Raw genomic sequence first — 15190 nt, 5'->3', positions numbered from 1 at the left:
TGCGCCTTCGAGTCGGGGATAGGTCTCTCAATGTCGTTTGTGCCTACGGCCCAAATGGCAATGCGGAGTACCCGGCCCTCTTGGAGTCTCTGGGAGGGGTGCTGGAAAGTGCTCCGACTGGAGACTCCGTCGTTCTACTGGGGGACTTCAACGCCCACGTGGGCAGTGACAGTGACACCTGGAGGGGCGTGATTGGGAGGAACGGCCCCCCTGATCTGAACCCGAGCGGTGTTCTGTTATTGGATTTCTGTGCTAGCCACGGTTTGTCCATAACGAACACCATGTTCAAGCATAAGGGTGTCCATCAGTGCACGTGGCACCAGGACACCCTAGGCCGTAGGTCGATGATCGACTTTGTGGTCGTGTCATCAGACCTTCGGCCATATGTCTTGGACACTCGGGTGAAGAGAGGGGCGGAGCTGTCAACTGATCACCACCTGGTGGTGAGTTGGATCCGATGGCGGGGGAGGAAGCTGGACAGACCCGGCAGACCCAAACGTACTGTGAGGGTCTGTTGGGAACGTTTGGCCGAGCCCCCTGTCAGAGAGATCTTCAACTCCCACCTCCGGCAGAGCTTCGACCGGATCCCGAGGGAGTCTGGAGATATTGAGTCCGAGTGGACCATGTTCTCCACCTCCATTGTCGCTGCAGCCGCTCGGAGCTGTGGCCGTAAGGTCTCCGGTGCCTGTCGCGGCGGCAATCCCCGAACCCGGTGGTGGACACCGGAAGTAAGGGATGCCGTCAAGCTGAAGAAGGAGTCCTATCGGGCCTGGATGGCTTGTGGGAGTCCGGAGACAGCTGACCGGTACCGGCAGGCCAAGCGGACTGCAGCCCGGGTAGTCGTGGAGGCAAAAAAATCGGGCCTGGGAGGAGTTTGGTGAGGCCATGGAGAAAGACTATCGGTCGGCCTCGAAGAGATTCTGGCAAACCATTCGACGCCTCAGGAGGGGGAAGCAGTGCCCTACCAACACTGTTTACAGTGTAGATGGGCACCTGTTGACCTCAACTGGGGATATCGTCGGGCGGTGGAAGGAATACTTCGAGGATCTCCTCAATCCCACCGGTATGTCTTCCGTTGAGGAAGCAGTGGCTGGGGACTCAGAGGAGGACTCGTTCATCACCCGGGCTGAAGTCATCGAGGCGGTTAAAAAGCTCCTCGGTGGCAAGGCATCGGGGTTGGATGAGATCCGCCCTGAGTACCTCAAGTCTCTCGATGTTGTGGGGCTGTCTTGGCTGACACGCCTCTGCAACATCGCATGGCGGTCGGGGACAGTACCTCTGGACTGGCAGAACGGGGTGGTGGTCCCTCTTTTCAAGAAGGGGGACCGGAGAGTGTGTTCCAACTATAGGGGGATCACACTTCTCAGCCTCCCCGGGAAAGTCTATGCCAGGGTACTGGAGAGGAAAATTCGGCCGATAGTGGAACCTCGGATTCAGGAGGAACAGTGTGGTTTTCGTCCCGGTCGTGGAACACTGGACCAGCTCTATACCCTTTCCAGGGTGCTGGGGGGTTCATGGGAGTTTGCCCAACCAGTCCACATGTGTTTTGTGGATTTGGAGAAGGCATTCGACTGTGTTCCTCGTGGCATCCTGTGGAGGGTGCTCTGGGAGTATGGGGTCGGCGGCCCCCTGCTTAGGGCTGTTCGGTCCCTGTACGACCGGAGCAGGAGCTTGGTCCGCATTGCCGGCAGTAAGTCAGACTTGTTCCCGGTGTATGTTGGACTCCGGCAGGGCTGCCCTTTGTCACCGGTTCTGTGAATAATTTTGATGGACAGAATTTCTAGGCGCAGCCAAGGGCCGGAGAGTGTCAGGTTTGGGGACCACGCGATGTCGTCACTGCTTTTTGCGGATGATGTTGTCGTGTTGGCCTCCTCGAGCCAGGACCTTCAGCGTGCACTAGGACGGTTTGCGGCCGAGTGTGAAGTGGCTGGGATGAGAATCAGCACCTCCAAGTCCGACGCCATGGTTCTCAGTCGGAAAAGGGTGGCTTGCCCACTTCAGGTGGGTGGAGAGTTCCTGCCTCAAGTGGAGGAGTTCAGGTATCTTGGGGTCTTGTTCACGAGTGAGGGAAGGATAGAACGGGAGATTGACAGATCTCACAATACAATATAGCTGTATTTTTTGTTTTATCTTTAGTTGTATTTATCTATATTTTTATGTTTTCGATTCCATCTGACAAATACATTGTTTTTTTATTTAACAAAGTGATCACAACGTCACCATTATGACAGATATTTTATAAGTCTTGGTTCTGTGTTTTGAGTCCCATGGCAACAGTCATGACGGGCCCGTGAGAGTACAGTATATATCTGATAACCGATGACAATGTCATGGGTGTAGGAGTTTTCCTCTTTTCCACCCACTCCTAGATGCCATTCTCTCTTTCTAGACCTGTCTTTCATACACAGAAACACAGCTTTTATGGGTTCAGACATGCCCAGGGAGACACATTCACCCTCAGTTAATCCCTGCTGGTTGAAGCAAGCGCAGGGAAACGTCCCGGCAGGAAATGCAGGATATGCATCTGCCAAACCAGTTTATTCCTGCTCTGCCTCCAGCCAATGGATGAAGATGCCATGAGTGTGCTTCCATTGTAAATAATTAAATGATTACAAGGGATTTAAAGGTCCCGTTCTTCGTGTTTTTTTGAAGCTTTGATTGTGTTTACAGTGTGCAATATAACATGTGTTCATGTTTCGCGTGTAAAAAAACACAGTATTTTTCACACTATTTACTTATCTGTATACTGCTGTTTCCACTGTCCTAAAAACGGCTGGTGATTTCCTTGTGCTATGAAGTCCCTCCTTCAGAAACACGTAACGAGTTCTGATTGTGCAAGCGGTTCCTGTGCTGTGATTCGACCACAGCTTAGCTCACGTGAAATCGGTTCCTGTGTTGTAATTTGACAGCAGCTTAGCGCACGTTGGAAAGGTCACGCCTCTTAACGGAGAGATGTATGCGTTCAATAATCTCTACAGCGTCCCTGGGAAAGCCAAACAAAGGTGATTTGACTCCTGGATGAAAATAACAGCGTCTCGATGACATGGCGATAAACACACTCAACGCAACAGTTCCTTTTCTCCACGCGACCGTCCGCTTCTCCACGTGGGACAGCAACAAGACCGCGCCCCCTTTTTCGCGTTTCTTTGTGGGCGGAGGTTCGTCTGTTCTACTGCTCTACTGACGTAATTAAAGAAGGAAGTACCAGGATGTAGTCCAAGCCAGCCGTTCACTCTAGGCTTTGAAAGGGAACTTCTGTTAAATAAAATATCTCGCTTGGCATTGAACTTTGAGCTTTATAATTTTACAGGTATTATTTATGCTCTAACAGCAACATTACACACTAACTAAAGTTTGAACAATGGATTCGCAAAGAAGGGGACCTTTAAGGGTCACCCTTGATAGCCGCTTTCACACAGCAATACCGGTAAATTACTGTAAAATTACCAGAATGATTTTACCGGTAAATACACAAATATGCTGTTCACACAAGCAACAGCGTTCTGGCTTTTTACTGATAAGAGACCATTCACACATTCACACAAACAACTTCCCTTAGTGGTGAATTGCTGGAACCAATTTACCAGTATTTTTGAAAAGGTCCTGTTCACACATAATCTGTTACCGGTAATTTACCAGTAAAGACTGTATGTGTGAAAGGGGCTAATGTCTATAGTGGTTACAGACCTGGATATACTTCACAAGACAGTTGACATGATCATTCTGAATGAACCCAGAACATCCATCAACCACCGAACACGCAAGCAAACAACCACAAGATTCTAGCGAACCACTAGCAACCACCAATAACTTCCTAACAAAAACCTCTGAAAAATGCTGGGTTAAAAATGGATTAACCCAGCAATTGGGTTGTTTTAACCCAGCAGTTGGGTTAAATGTTTGTTTAAAATAACCCAATCGCTGGGTTAGTCCCTTTTCAACCCGACTTGGGTTGTTTTTAACCCAGCATTTTTTAGAGTGTACAACATCCTGGAAATTGTGGCATTGTGGTTGAGCACAGACAAACCGCATTCACATTTTCTTCAGAAAATCTATTGTGCTGGCTCTGCCTTGTAGGCCTACTGGATCTCTTGTCATTGGCTTATTTTTCTGTTTAAATATATTTCTGGCCTTTATTGAGATAGGATAGTATAGAGAACTGTCACAAAGTAAAGTGGGAGAGAGAAAGTTCCCAGAGGAGGAACTCAAGCCAAACTGAGTTTTCTTGTTCTCTCACATTCCTACACAGATGTAAATGTATCTTCTCATTTCCCTGGTAAAATATATATATAAAAAAACACATATCTCTAATACTTCACACCTCTCTCTGTGTGTGAGAGAGAGAGACAGTGAATGAAAGCATGACAGAAATTCTCACACACACCTTTCACGGATGATTTCAGCCCTTTATGGTACACCTGAAACTCAGGTTGTGGTTGTACCTTTAGTCTCTGTGGTTTGACAACAGTAAAAGAATGATGACACAAAGAATTATGAAATCGTACACAAGGCATAGTAAGAAGCAAAATCATGATTACATCAGTTTCCTTCCTGTGGGCTCTCCAGTCTGATTAAAACTTAGAGGCAATCATGGGACTCGCCCCATTCTTTGTTAAGTTTGTCATAATTGCCATTCAGCCGTAATGATTTCACTCATTCAGTTTATAGATTATTCAGATTCCACTCACCTTCCGTTTCGAACAGATTCTTATCATTTCCTTAAGTTTTCTCATTCTTTACATTTCTAACAATAGCAACATTTATAAAGACTTTAAAATGTGAGTTTTGTCAACACATGTATTGCTCCATGTATACAGTAACAGTTCGCTGAATAGTTACCATTCCATCAGCATGAGACAATATTCTCATCCTTCTCCTTAAGTGGCCATCTTCAGACCTCAGAGTCATTTCAATAATGCCATACATGCATCTGAACATACCATTAGTATGCAGGTACAAATTCCAAAACCAAATCATGCATTGACAGCACAATTCACACGGCACCGACTTCAGGACAAGCAACAGAACATATAAGAATTTATAAGAAATAATAGTCAATCAAAATTACTCATAATAACCTCACATATATTTTGTATGGAAGTCCATTTCCGCCACATGAGATAAAAAATAATCATGCTCTGATAAGCCATTATGACATAAAAAGTCAAAATTATGACAGCAGAATTCTGAGATAAAAAGTCAAAATTATGGCCTAAAAAGTCAAAAATGTGACATAATTTCAATTTTTAAAGGGTTAGTTCACCCAAAAATTATCCCATGATTTACTCCCCCTCAAGTCATTAGGTGAATATGACATTCTTCTTTCAGACGAATAAAATCGGAGTTATATTAAAAAAGTCCTGGCTAATCCAAGCTTTATAATGGCAGTAATTGTTGCCTCATTTATGAAGTCCATAAAAGTGCATCTATCCATAATATAACTGCTCCACACGGCTCCGGGGCCTTCTGAAGCGAAGTGAAGAGTTTGTGTTAGAAAAATATCTATATTTAAAACTTTATAGACTAAAATAACTAGCTTCCGGCGGAAAGCCGTACACAATTCGACTTACGGCAAAAGAGCAACCCCTGACGTGATGTACAGGAGCATCGCACGCTTTGACGCCTATCATGGATAGGGCTGGGCAACAAACTCAAGCCCCTCTTCTCTTATATCGAAATCCTCCACCATTTCCCATAAAAAATTCTCGTTTTAGACTCTAATTCAGGACGGGTGTTTTGTTTTGCTCTTTCCTCTGCGCTTCTTCGTTCGTCAATACGCATGCGTCAAGGGTCATGGGTTACTCTTTCGGCGTAAATCGATGCGTACGGCAATCCGCCAGAAGTTAGTTTAGTCTATAAAGTTTTAACTATGGATATTTCTCTTACACAAATGCGCCACTTTGCTTCAGCAGGCCTTTATTAACCCCTCTGAGCTTTGGAGCATTAATATGATGGATAGATGCACTTTTATGGACTTCAAAAATGACACAACCATTCACTGCCATTATAAAGCTTGGAAGAGCCAGGACAATTTTTAATATAACTACGATTTTATTCTTCTAAAAGAAGAATGTTCTATAAACCTATGACTTGAGGGTGAGTAAATCATGGGTTAATTTTCATTTTTGGGTGAACTATATTTAAGTCATAATTTCGACATTATGTCATGAATTGACTTAAGTCATAATTTTGACTTAGTATGTCCTAAATTTCGAAATCATATAATAAAAAGTCAAAATTGTGACTGTCAAAATTCTGAGATAAAAAGTCAAAATTATGACATAAAAAGTTATAATTATGGCCTAAAAAGTAATCATTAATTTTTTTTAAAATATCATAATTCTAACCTTTAAGTTGTTAATTTCGACATTATGTCACAATTTCTCATTTTTAGGCCATTATATTAACAAGTCATATTTTTGAATTAGTGTCATAATTTTAACTTTTCAACTTTTTATCTCTTAATCACGATTTATGTCTGGGTTACTATTATGAGTGAGATTTGAAGACAACCTTATTGTCACTAACAGATTATGCCCTACTGTTTGACAAGAATGCTGGCATACTCCCTACAAGACGATCAGAGAGCATAGAGTGTGAATGACATTTATTTGATTGTTAAGTTAACACACCCATTCCTGGGATTATATTCATGGCCTATGACTGGCTAAAACTGTGCTTGATATTCATAAGCAAAAAACAGCAAAAATCAAGCAACTGTAGAGTTCATCACGATGAACTATTTTGACTTAAAAGTCTACAAAAATAATGATTATGCCACACATTTAATAAGATTACAGTACTCTAAGCTACTTTTAAAAGTAATGTGTCACAACTCACAATATTGCGTTTTGTTAGTGTTGTGTTACTTTTTCCTCACCTGGGCTGGGCTCAGTTGATTGTTTGTTAAAAAAGTTCTATTTTTGGCATATGTAAAAGGCTCTTTCACGCCAAAAGTGAAATGAATAACCCTCAGACTGAAGGAAATGCAAACTCATGTCTGTACAGTAGTGGATGCAGCTCAAACAAACTTTTCAGCAAACCTTTGGCTTATTGGCTTATTCATGAATTGGATCATTGAAGGTCAGGAGCAAAGAAATTGGTTAATAAATTGAGATTAAATACATAAAGTATATTTCTGTCAGGTCCACTAAAGTCAAAAAACACAATAGACAAACATTTAGTACAATTTTTTAATTGCATATTTTGTAAAGATTTAGATTTGGCGGTATGGGTCTGGTCTAAATTCCCCATCCTTTCATGAGCTCCATGAAAAGCCAAGACAGGGAACAGCAGCAGATTCTGGGGACGACCTCCCATTTAACTGGGAGGGCAGAGCAAATCCCCCATTTAGAACAGAGCATGCATCAATGACAACAGAATGACATGATTAAGTTAGCAATTTAAGGAGGAGCTGGGGAGGAGGTGGGTTGCAAAGCAGCGTGCAGCAGAAGCGTCCAAGCAGGCAGATTGAAGTGAAGCTATGCTTAAGTAAGCCGCCCTGTTTGAGAGAAGCCAATTGAGAGCATAGGATCAGCTGAAACAGATCAGCTGAAAGAGGGGCGGAGTTAGAATTTCCCAATCAGCTGATAGCGGAGCTTGACTACGTGGCCTGCCAGAACTAACGCTGGCGCTTGATTTATGTTTGTGTAATATTCTGAGTATGCATTTCACTTTTTTTCCTCGTTCTGAGGAATACTGAATCCGTTTTTGTGAAAGAGAGATAAGTAAATGCCTGCTCACATTACAATAACCATCATGTTCCCAGAGCGCACACACGCCTCTGCACTCACGATTTCTCTCAACTATGGGGGTTATATGCAACAAACTTCCGTATTCTGCAAAACAGGTCTCATCGCTTCCGCTTTAGGTCTTTTGTATGTGCTTCATTAAATAAAGAGCCGTTTTATAAAGCCTCCTTCAAAGGAGCGAGCAAAGATGAGCGTAATAATGTTCACCGCATGCAGATTGATATCTAAAAGTTTTTTATTTTTCTTCTTCCCACTAACATTTAGATTTAAATTGAATAAAACAGCAACAATAAAAATAACTAGCTAGGTTAGCTGATTACCTTAAAAGTCCATAGATATCGCCGTCAGTTCGTACTGCCGTTAACTTAACACTTTCTCCGACAAGCGGATGCAATGAGACCGGTTTTCCTATGACAAGCTGTTTTGACTTTTATTCATTCACAGGATTTGAATTCTTGATATCAACAATTCAATTTTCATGAGTTAAAATGCTAATTCTTTAGCCTGACAAGCCAGACCCACATCAAGACGTTGGGTCTGGGAACACAGCATTGGCAGGGCTCAATCCAAGGGGCGGGATAAACGGTTGTCTTTCAAATTCCCTCTGCACGCAATAGGATAGCGCTACAACCAACCAGAGCAACGAAGAAGGTGAAGCGGAGCTAGTTGATAGAACCTTCGCCGAATCCGGTCGGCAAAACTTCGAACAGTGTCATTCTTTGTTCTTTTCTCAAAGAGAAGCTTAACTCCAAGTCTTCCAGAGTCGCGGCCAAAGCCGATTCGAAAGACCGCTGTTCGCCAGCTTCTTTGTTTACAAGTAGCACGCGCAACCGCGTCAACTCTGCCGTCATTATGTTAAGCCCGCCCACCGACTCAATACACGATGTGATTGGCCTGACCAGAGTTTGGCTTTTAAAAAATTTTCATTTTAACTAGTGAAAATTCAATTATTGGTATCAAGAATTAATATCCTGTGAATGAATAAAAGTCAAAACGGCTTGCCATAGTTTTCCTGTTTGTATAAAGCCTATTAAAAAATAATCAACATTTTTGCAAATTATAAATGGAGAGCATTGTTGCCTTACAGCAAGAAGGTCCCTGGTTCGAGTCTTAATAATTAGTTACATTTATATTGCGCTTTTCTGGATACTCAAAGCACTTTACATATGGAAGGGGGGAATCTCCTCAACCACCATCAATGTGCAGCATCCACCTGGATGATGCAACGGCAGCCATATTGCGCCAGAACACCCACCACACACCAGCTGATTGGTATACCAATCAGAATATGAGGATGATTAGGAGGCCATGATGGACAGGGGCCATTGGGCAAATTTGGCCAGGATTCCGGGGTTATACCCCTACTCTTTTTCTATTTTTTTTATGACCACAGAGCGTCAGGACCTCGGTTTAACGTCTCATCCGAAGGACGGTGCTTGTTACAGTATAGTGTCCCCTACATCACAGACCACACAGACCACAGGGTGAGCTGGCCTCACTAACACCTCTACCAGCTGCAACCTAGTTTTCCCAGGAGGTCTCCCATCCAGGTACTGACCGGGCTCAGCCCTGCTTAGCTTCAGTGGGAAAGCAGTCTTGGGTTACAGAGTGATATGGCTGCTGGCATCAACCAGGCGTCTTTTCTGTGTGGAGTTTGCATGTTCTGCCTGTGTCTGCATGGGTTTCCTTCAGGCACTCTGTTTTCCCCCACAACCCAAACGTCAATTGGTGACACTAAATTGTCTGCAGGTGTGAATGTGTCTGTGTGTGAGCCCTGTAATGGACCGGACATCCATTCAAGGTGTTTCCGCACCTGTGGTCCAAGATGCTGGGTTAGGCTTCAGCCTAGTGCGACTCTAATAAGGATATAGCGGTTTGGATAATGGATGGATGAAGGAGATTTAAAACTGTATTTACAACAAACAAACAAAAACTCTTGAAAGAACATGTTTTATTTTGCAAGAGTTTGTTTATGCTCTCTGAAGTATCTCTACACTCTCTAAAGGTAGAACTGAGGTCTGATTGGACAAACGACACTTTGGCACAAAGTTGAAGCCAAACACGTGCAAACACTGCAAAAACTGCCTTTCTACAGCCTTTGTGTGAGCACAGGTGCGTGCCAAGGTACGAGCTGGATTTTTGTATTCTGTCTTTGATCAAGCCCCAACAGGCTGAACACACCTTGAATTCTCCTTTTTCTTCACAGAATTTGTTCTCATACTGTAGCTTAGCTCTCCGGTTTCAGGCCAATAGGCGGGATTCATTCAGAGCATGTGGTGTCACCTGACTCACGGCTCTGGAATGCCAGCTCACAGAGGCATACAGAGAGAGAGAGACAGAGAGGCGGCAGGGATGAAAGGACAAAAGAAGGAAAACCAGGAGGTTTGCGTGCACAGGGAGAGTGGGTGTTTGGTGTGGAGGAGTCCAAATGTAAACCATATCGTGTATTTGAATTTGTGGCTGTGGAAAGTAAGTGGTTTATTATGTGGACTGGAGAGGAAGTGTGTCGGGGAATCTCCCACAAGGCTTCCTCGTGAGCTGCTGGCCACAAATTCCGACAGGTCACATAAACACAAATATGACTGAGGATACATGCATCTACTTCACCACAATGGTAACCTCCAAAAACACTAACATAACAAAACATTTTAAATACCAACATAACAAAACATTAAGCATTAAAAAGTCTCTCCATTTTCTCATCTTGTTAAAAAGGCATCAAATAGCACTTTATTTAAACATTTACTCTCCGAATTCAGCCCCTTTTTCCCTCAAAGAGTGACGGTTTTAAGTCAGTTTAACATGAATCAATTACATTTGAACCAGAAACCCATATAATTGTGTTAAATCAAGATGAATTGCTTAAATAAAGTGAACAGCATCATAAAAATAATTTTTTGAGTGCACAAAGCCTGAAGGTCTTTATTTGTTTATGAGTACATAATATGTACGGACCAGATTTTCACCATAATTTAGTCTTTAAAGCATGCAAAGATCCTAAGAAGCAACTTTAAAATAATAAAATAATTAAATTAATATTGCAGACAATGCAGTACATGTGTAACCGGTATTCAGTATTCCTCAAAATCAATAAAAATAATGAAATGCAAACTCAGAATATACACAAACATACTTTATGCACTCCAAAAAATGAACTGTCACTGTTGTTAGTTGCACTCAAATCATCCTTGTTCACATTACTTAAAAAACTCAGGTAACTAAATTAACTTAAATTTACTGAGTTGTTTCTACTAAAAATGAGTATTGTCAGCTTTACTTAATAAGTGTTTGTTCGGTCAACTTAACAATGCTGAGTGAAACGAACAAACTGGGCAGTGGATCTGTAGTTCCCAGCATGCTTTGCAAGGGACTGCATTAGGAGAGTAAATTTAGGGATTAAAGTGTTATTTAATGTTATTCAGTAAAGGGAAAGATGTTGTTAGTTTATGTTAGTGTTTAATGTTCAGTTATGTTGGACATCTAGAGGAGTTTCTGTCATTTTGTGGTTACCATTATGCAGAAGAGTGGTTCCTGTGTTTAGACTGCAGGCACTCATGAACACACATTTATTAGAGGGACTTCCCTCAATGAAATTATTTTTGCACTTTGTTTCTAAAAATATGCTTGTTATTGAATATTGCAAGTTAATTTAATAAGGTAAATTAAAATTGATAAATGTGTTCACCTGACATATTAAACTTTTATACATTTAATATAACATTATTAAGTAAACTGCACATAACTATTATGTAACAGTGACAAATTCAAATGGTTTGTATTTACTTAAAGAAATTTTCTCAGCTTTACTTGACTTTCTTTTGTTCATATAACTAAACTGTTATTTGTAAAAATTACTCAATATAGTTGTGTGGAACCACTTGACGCTGCTTTTTTGACTAAATTCAACTAGTCAACTTCAAATTAAAATTCAACTTTTTTTGAGTGTGTATTTAATCTCACTTTATTAGCCAATGTCTTTTCTGCTGACCTTCGATTAATCACTTTAACAATACTAAGCAAAAATGACGGCCTACGTCCATTACACTCAACCACCTTAACCTCACTCCTATCTGGGTCTCGGCACCAAATGTACCCAGTCCTACTCAACCTGCTCCGAGACGGATTCAAACTGGGGTCTCCGCTGTGGGAGGTGGATGCGCTAACAAGGACGATAAAGACACTAGCCTCAGTCACTATAGCACACCTCTTGAAGCCAGGAAAAAAGTAACACAAAAGTAATGTAATCCATTACTTTCCATAAAAAGTAACTAAAGAACTCAGGTAAGTTTTTAGGGAGTAACACAATATTGTACTGCATTACATATCTTTCTGCAGCCTACATCCATTACACTCAACCACCTAAACCTCACTCCTATCCGGATCACAGCACCGGCTATACAGATTTAAATATGGATATTTTTCTTACAAAACCGTAAGACCTTAACTTCAGAAGGCCTTTATTAACCCCCCGGAGCCGTGTGGAGAACTTTTAGAATGGATGGATGCACTTTTTTGACCTTCAAAATCTAATTTACCATTCATTGCCATTACAAAGCTTGGAAGAGCCAGGATATTTTTTTATATAACTCTGTATATCTGTATATGAAGTCTTATACACCTAAAATGGCTTGAGGGTGAGTAAATCATGGGATGATTTCATTTTTGGGTGAACTATCCGACCGCCAAACTAAATGTCCATTTAACAACCAAACAAATGAATTAGACAAAATCAGAGAACACGATTTGTAGATTCTCTCATAATGATATTATATTAAACGCACTGTAAAAACGATCATGTTAATAGGAAAAATGGTCAAATTGTTTTTAAAAAATGGTTACCTTACAATATGGTGAAAATCTAGCATATTTAATTCAATTTAATTTCTATAAATTATTTACAGTATATACGTCTGAGAGATATAAAACAATCACAAAACACACAGCCATTTAAATGACATGATGTCTGAAACAAACAAGTTCTGGCAACCACAGCTGCTAATAATTTTTTTTTTTTAATTTTACAATACAAATACAAATATACAATTTTTTTATAGTGTACCACATTTACTATTTATTATTTTAATTTTCTTATAGCATTGGATTTTTTGCAGAAAAGATAGTAATCGTAATGCTGATGAAAAACTGACAGAACAACTGTTGACCTCATTTTGGATGACTATTTATGTTCTGCTCATTTCCCTAATTTTTCCCCACTTCTATATCCTTCTCTAATTTGCATTAGATTGGCAAAACATGGTATTTCCTCTTGAAAATCACTCATTGCGTAATCTTTTAGAATGTGCCAGTGCCATGTTTTGTTAAAAATACATTCTTAATATATTCAGTTGTTACTTTAAGGAGTTATTTATGTCTGACCTGGCCCCTTTAAAATAATATAACCTAATAAAGTAGTCTTATTAAATAATCATTTGATTTTATCGCATGAAACACATCCGAATGCATGTGCTCATGAGATGAAAGTGAAGAACAACACAAAACATTTTTGTGATCATTGTAACTTTATTCATTATATGAACATCATACCTCATACATTTTAATCTTTATGCTGCTCATAAATGATCTTATTATTCATTAATGGTGGTAATATTACAGTGATCAGGACTTGAACAATAAAAGTATAGGCCTAGTTAAGTATTTCTGTTCTAATATTTAAGTAAAATCCACAGGCTTTATAAAGAGCCATATCAGCTGTTTATCTGTACAACACATGTCATGAATCATATATTTTCCTATATTTCTTGTTTGAGAATTGAACTTTCACAGAGTGGCACAGAGAAATAACTGTATTTTGAACCAAGTTTGTGAGAACGAAGGCAATGAAAAAGTAAAGGATTGAAGATGCAAATGTCAATTTATTTTCACAAGGCAATAGGACATAAATAAGTCAATAACAGTTTATAATGATAAATAACATTAAATAACATTAAATAAATAGCTACAGTAAATAGTTCTTCATGTAACACGTGTAATAAAATGATCAATGTGAGATTCAAGTATGTCTGCGATCTGCAGCGTTCAGCAACACAAATGGTCATCGTGACACTCTCATTAGATAACAGGTCTACTTGTGAGGCTACAAGGTAAATCTATAGTACACTTTCAAGTGAAACATTTTCAAGTAAATCTAAATGAGCCATTCAAGTTTCATTCCATTATAGGTCTGTTCATCATTCAAGTCCTGTCTCCGTCTCTCAGTGGAGTCCAGCTGGACCAGATGACTTCTTCTCCAGGCACCACAGGAGCCTATTTCTCTTCTCCAAGAAGGTTCAAAGTCGTTGACTTGTCTTAGTCCACACACTTAATTCTGAGTTCATTCAGTTCTCTGAGCCGAGTCTATGATATACGGGGTAGAGAAGGGCCACCACGTATCCATTCCTCCGGCTCTGCTGGTAGAGAGTGGCGAAGTCCTCCTCCAAGCTCGAGCTCGGGCATGTAGTGTTCAGAAGCCAAGAGCTCTCCTTCTCCTCGCTGCTGGACTGGCTGAAGTCCTCAGGAAACTTGCCCATCATCTGTCTGGCTTGCTCCTCGGCGGACTGGAAAGGGAGAACATTGTACGATGTGGCATCGGTGTAAGCTGGTGCTTCACTCTGCGTCGTCTCAACGGATCCCTCCTCCGTGTAGATCTGCAAGAAAACCACCAGGCACAGGGCGAGCAGCCAGCGTTTGGCCGGGCTCTTCTCGGCCGGTGGCAGATATTTGCGCACTTTGGAGGGATACATGACGCGGGTGTTTCTCTTGCGCGGGCGCAGCGGAGCTCCGCGGTGATTGAACGCCTGCTGGTGCTGCTGCTGCTGCGGCTCCGGGATCCGCTCGAAAGTGAAGATCTCCGGCTCGGTGTTGCGCTGCATCGTCGGTCTGAAATCGAACTGCGACTGCGGCTGGAAGAAAGTGTTTCTCGGTAGTGAGAGCACCAGGCTGTCTGATCTGCTGTACATTGTCAGTTCAGGTCAGTTCCAGTAGCTATGCGTTATTTGCTCTGTGTCTCTGCTGGTTCTCAGAAGTGACTTCTCTAACTTCAGCGTGAGGTTTTATACTGTAAAGTTTGCTCTTTAAGAGACGCCCATAGAAATGGCCACACCCTTCGCTCGAGACGGAAAATACATGGTTCTAACTAAAAAGTCCCACGTTTTACCCTAAAATGAGTTCATCATTCGACAACAGCTAGCCTATACTCGAGGCAGCCAAAGTATGCTCGACTTCAGATAGTTCAGTAAAAAAAGTTTATATATAAAAAATACACTTTTCAAATTGTATTTGAACTTTAAAACCAAAAATAGGCTATATTTTAAGTTCCACAAAAATAGCCCATTAATTTAAATATTCATTCTTAAAACGTGCCTACAATGAGTAGACTGTGAATGTGCGTTATTTATTTATAAATGTCTGTTAGGCTAAATTTCGGGCTTCATTTTTTTTAA

General features: G+C 41.3%; 1 protein-coding gene across 1 annotated transcript; it reads right to left on the bottom strand.

The window, feature by feature from the left end:
• Positions 1 to 13604: 13604 nt before the first annotated feature.
• Positions 13605 to 14768, bottom strand: ier3 (immediate early response 3). The gene has a single exon (XM_079815844.1). It carries the CDS (start codon positions 14705 to 14707, stop codon positions 14087 to 14089), a length of 621 nt encoding a protein of 206 aa, XP_079671970.1. The 5' UTR covers positions 14708 to 14768; the 3' UTR covers positions 13605 to 14086.
• Positions 14769 to 15190: the final 422 nt, after the last annotated feature.

Source organism: Gobio gobio (genome assembly GCF_949357685.1).
Source record: "Gobio gobio genome assembly, chromosome: 4".
NCBI lineage: Eukaryota > Metazoa > Chordata > Actinopteri > Cypriniformes > Gobionidae > Gobio > Gobio gobio.
This window is presented reverse-complemented; position numbering and strand designations above follow the sequence as displayed.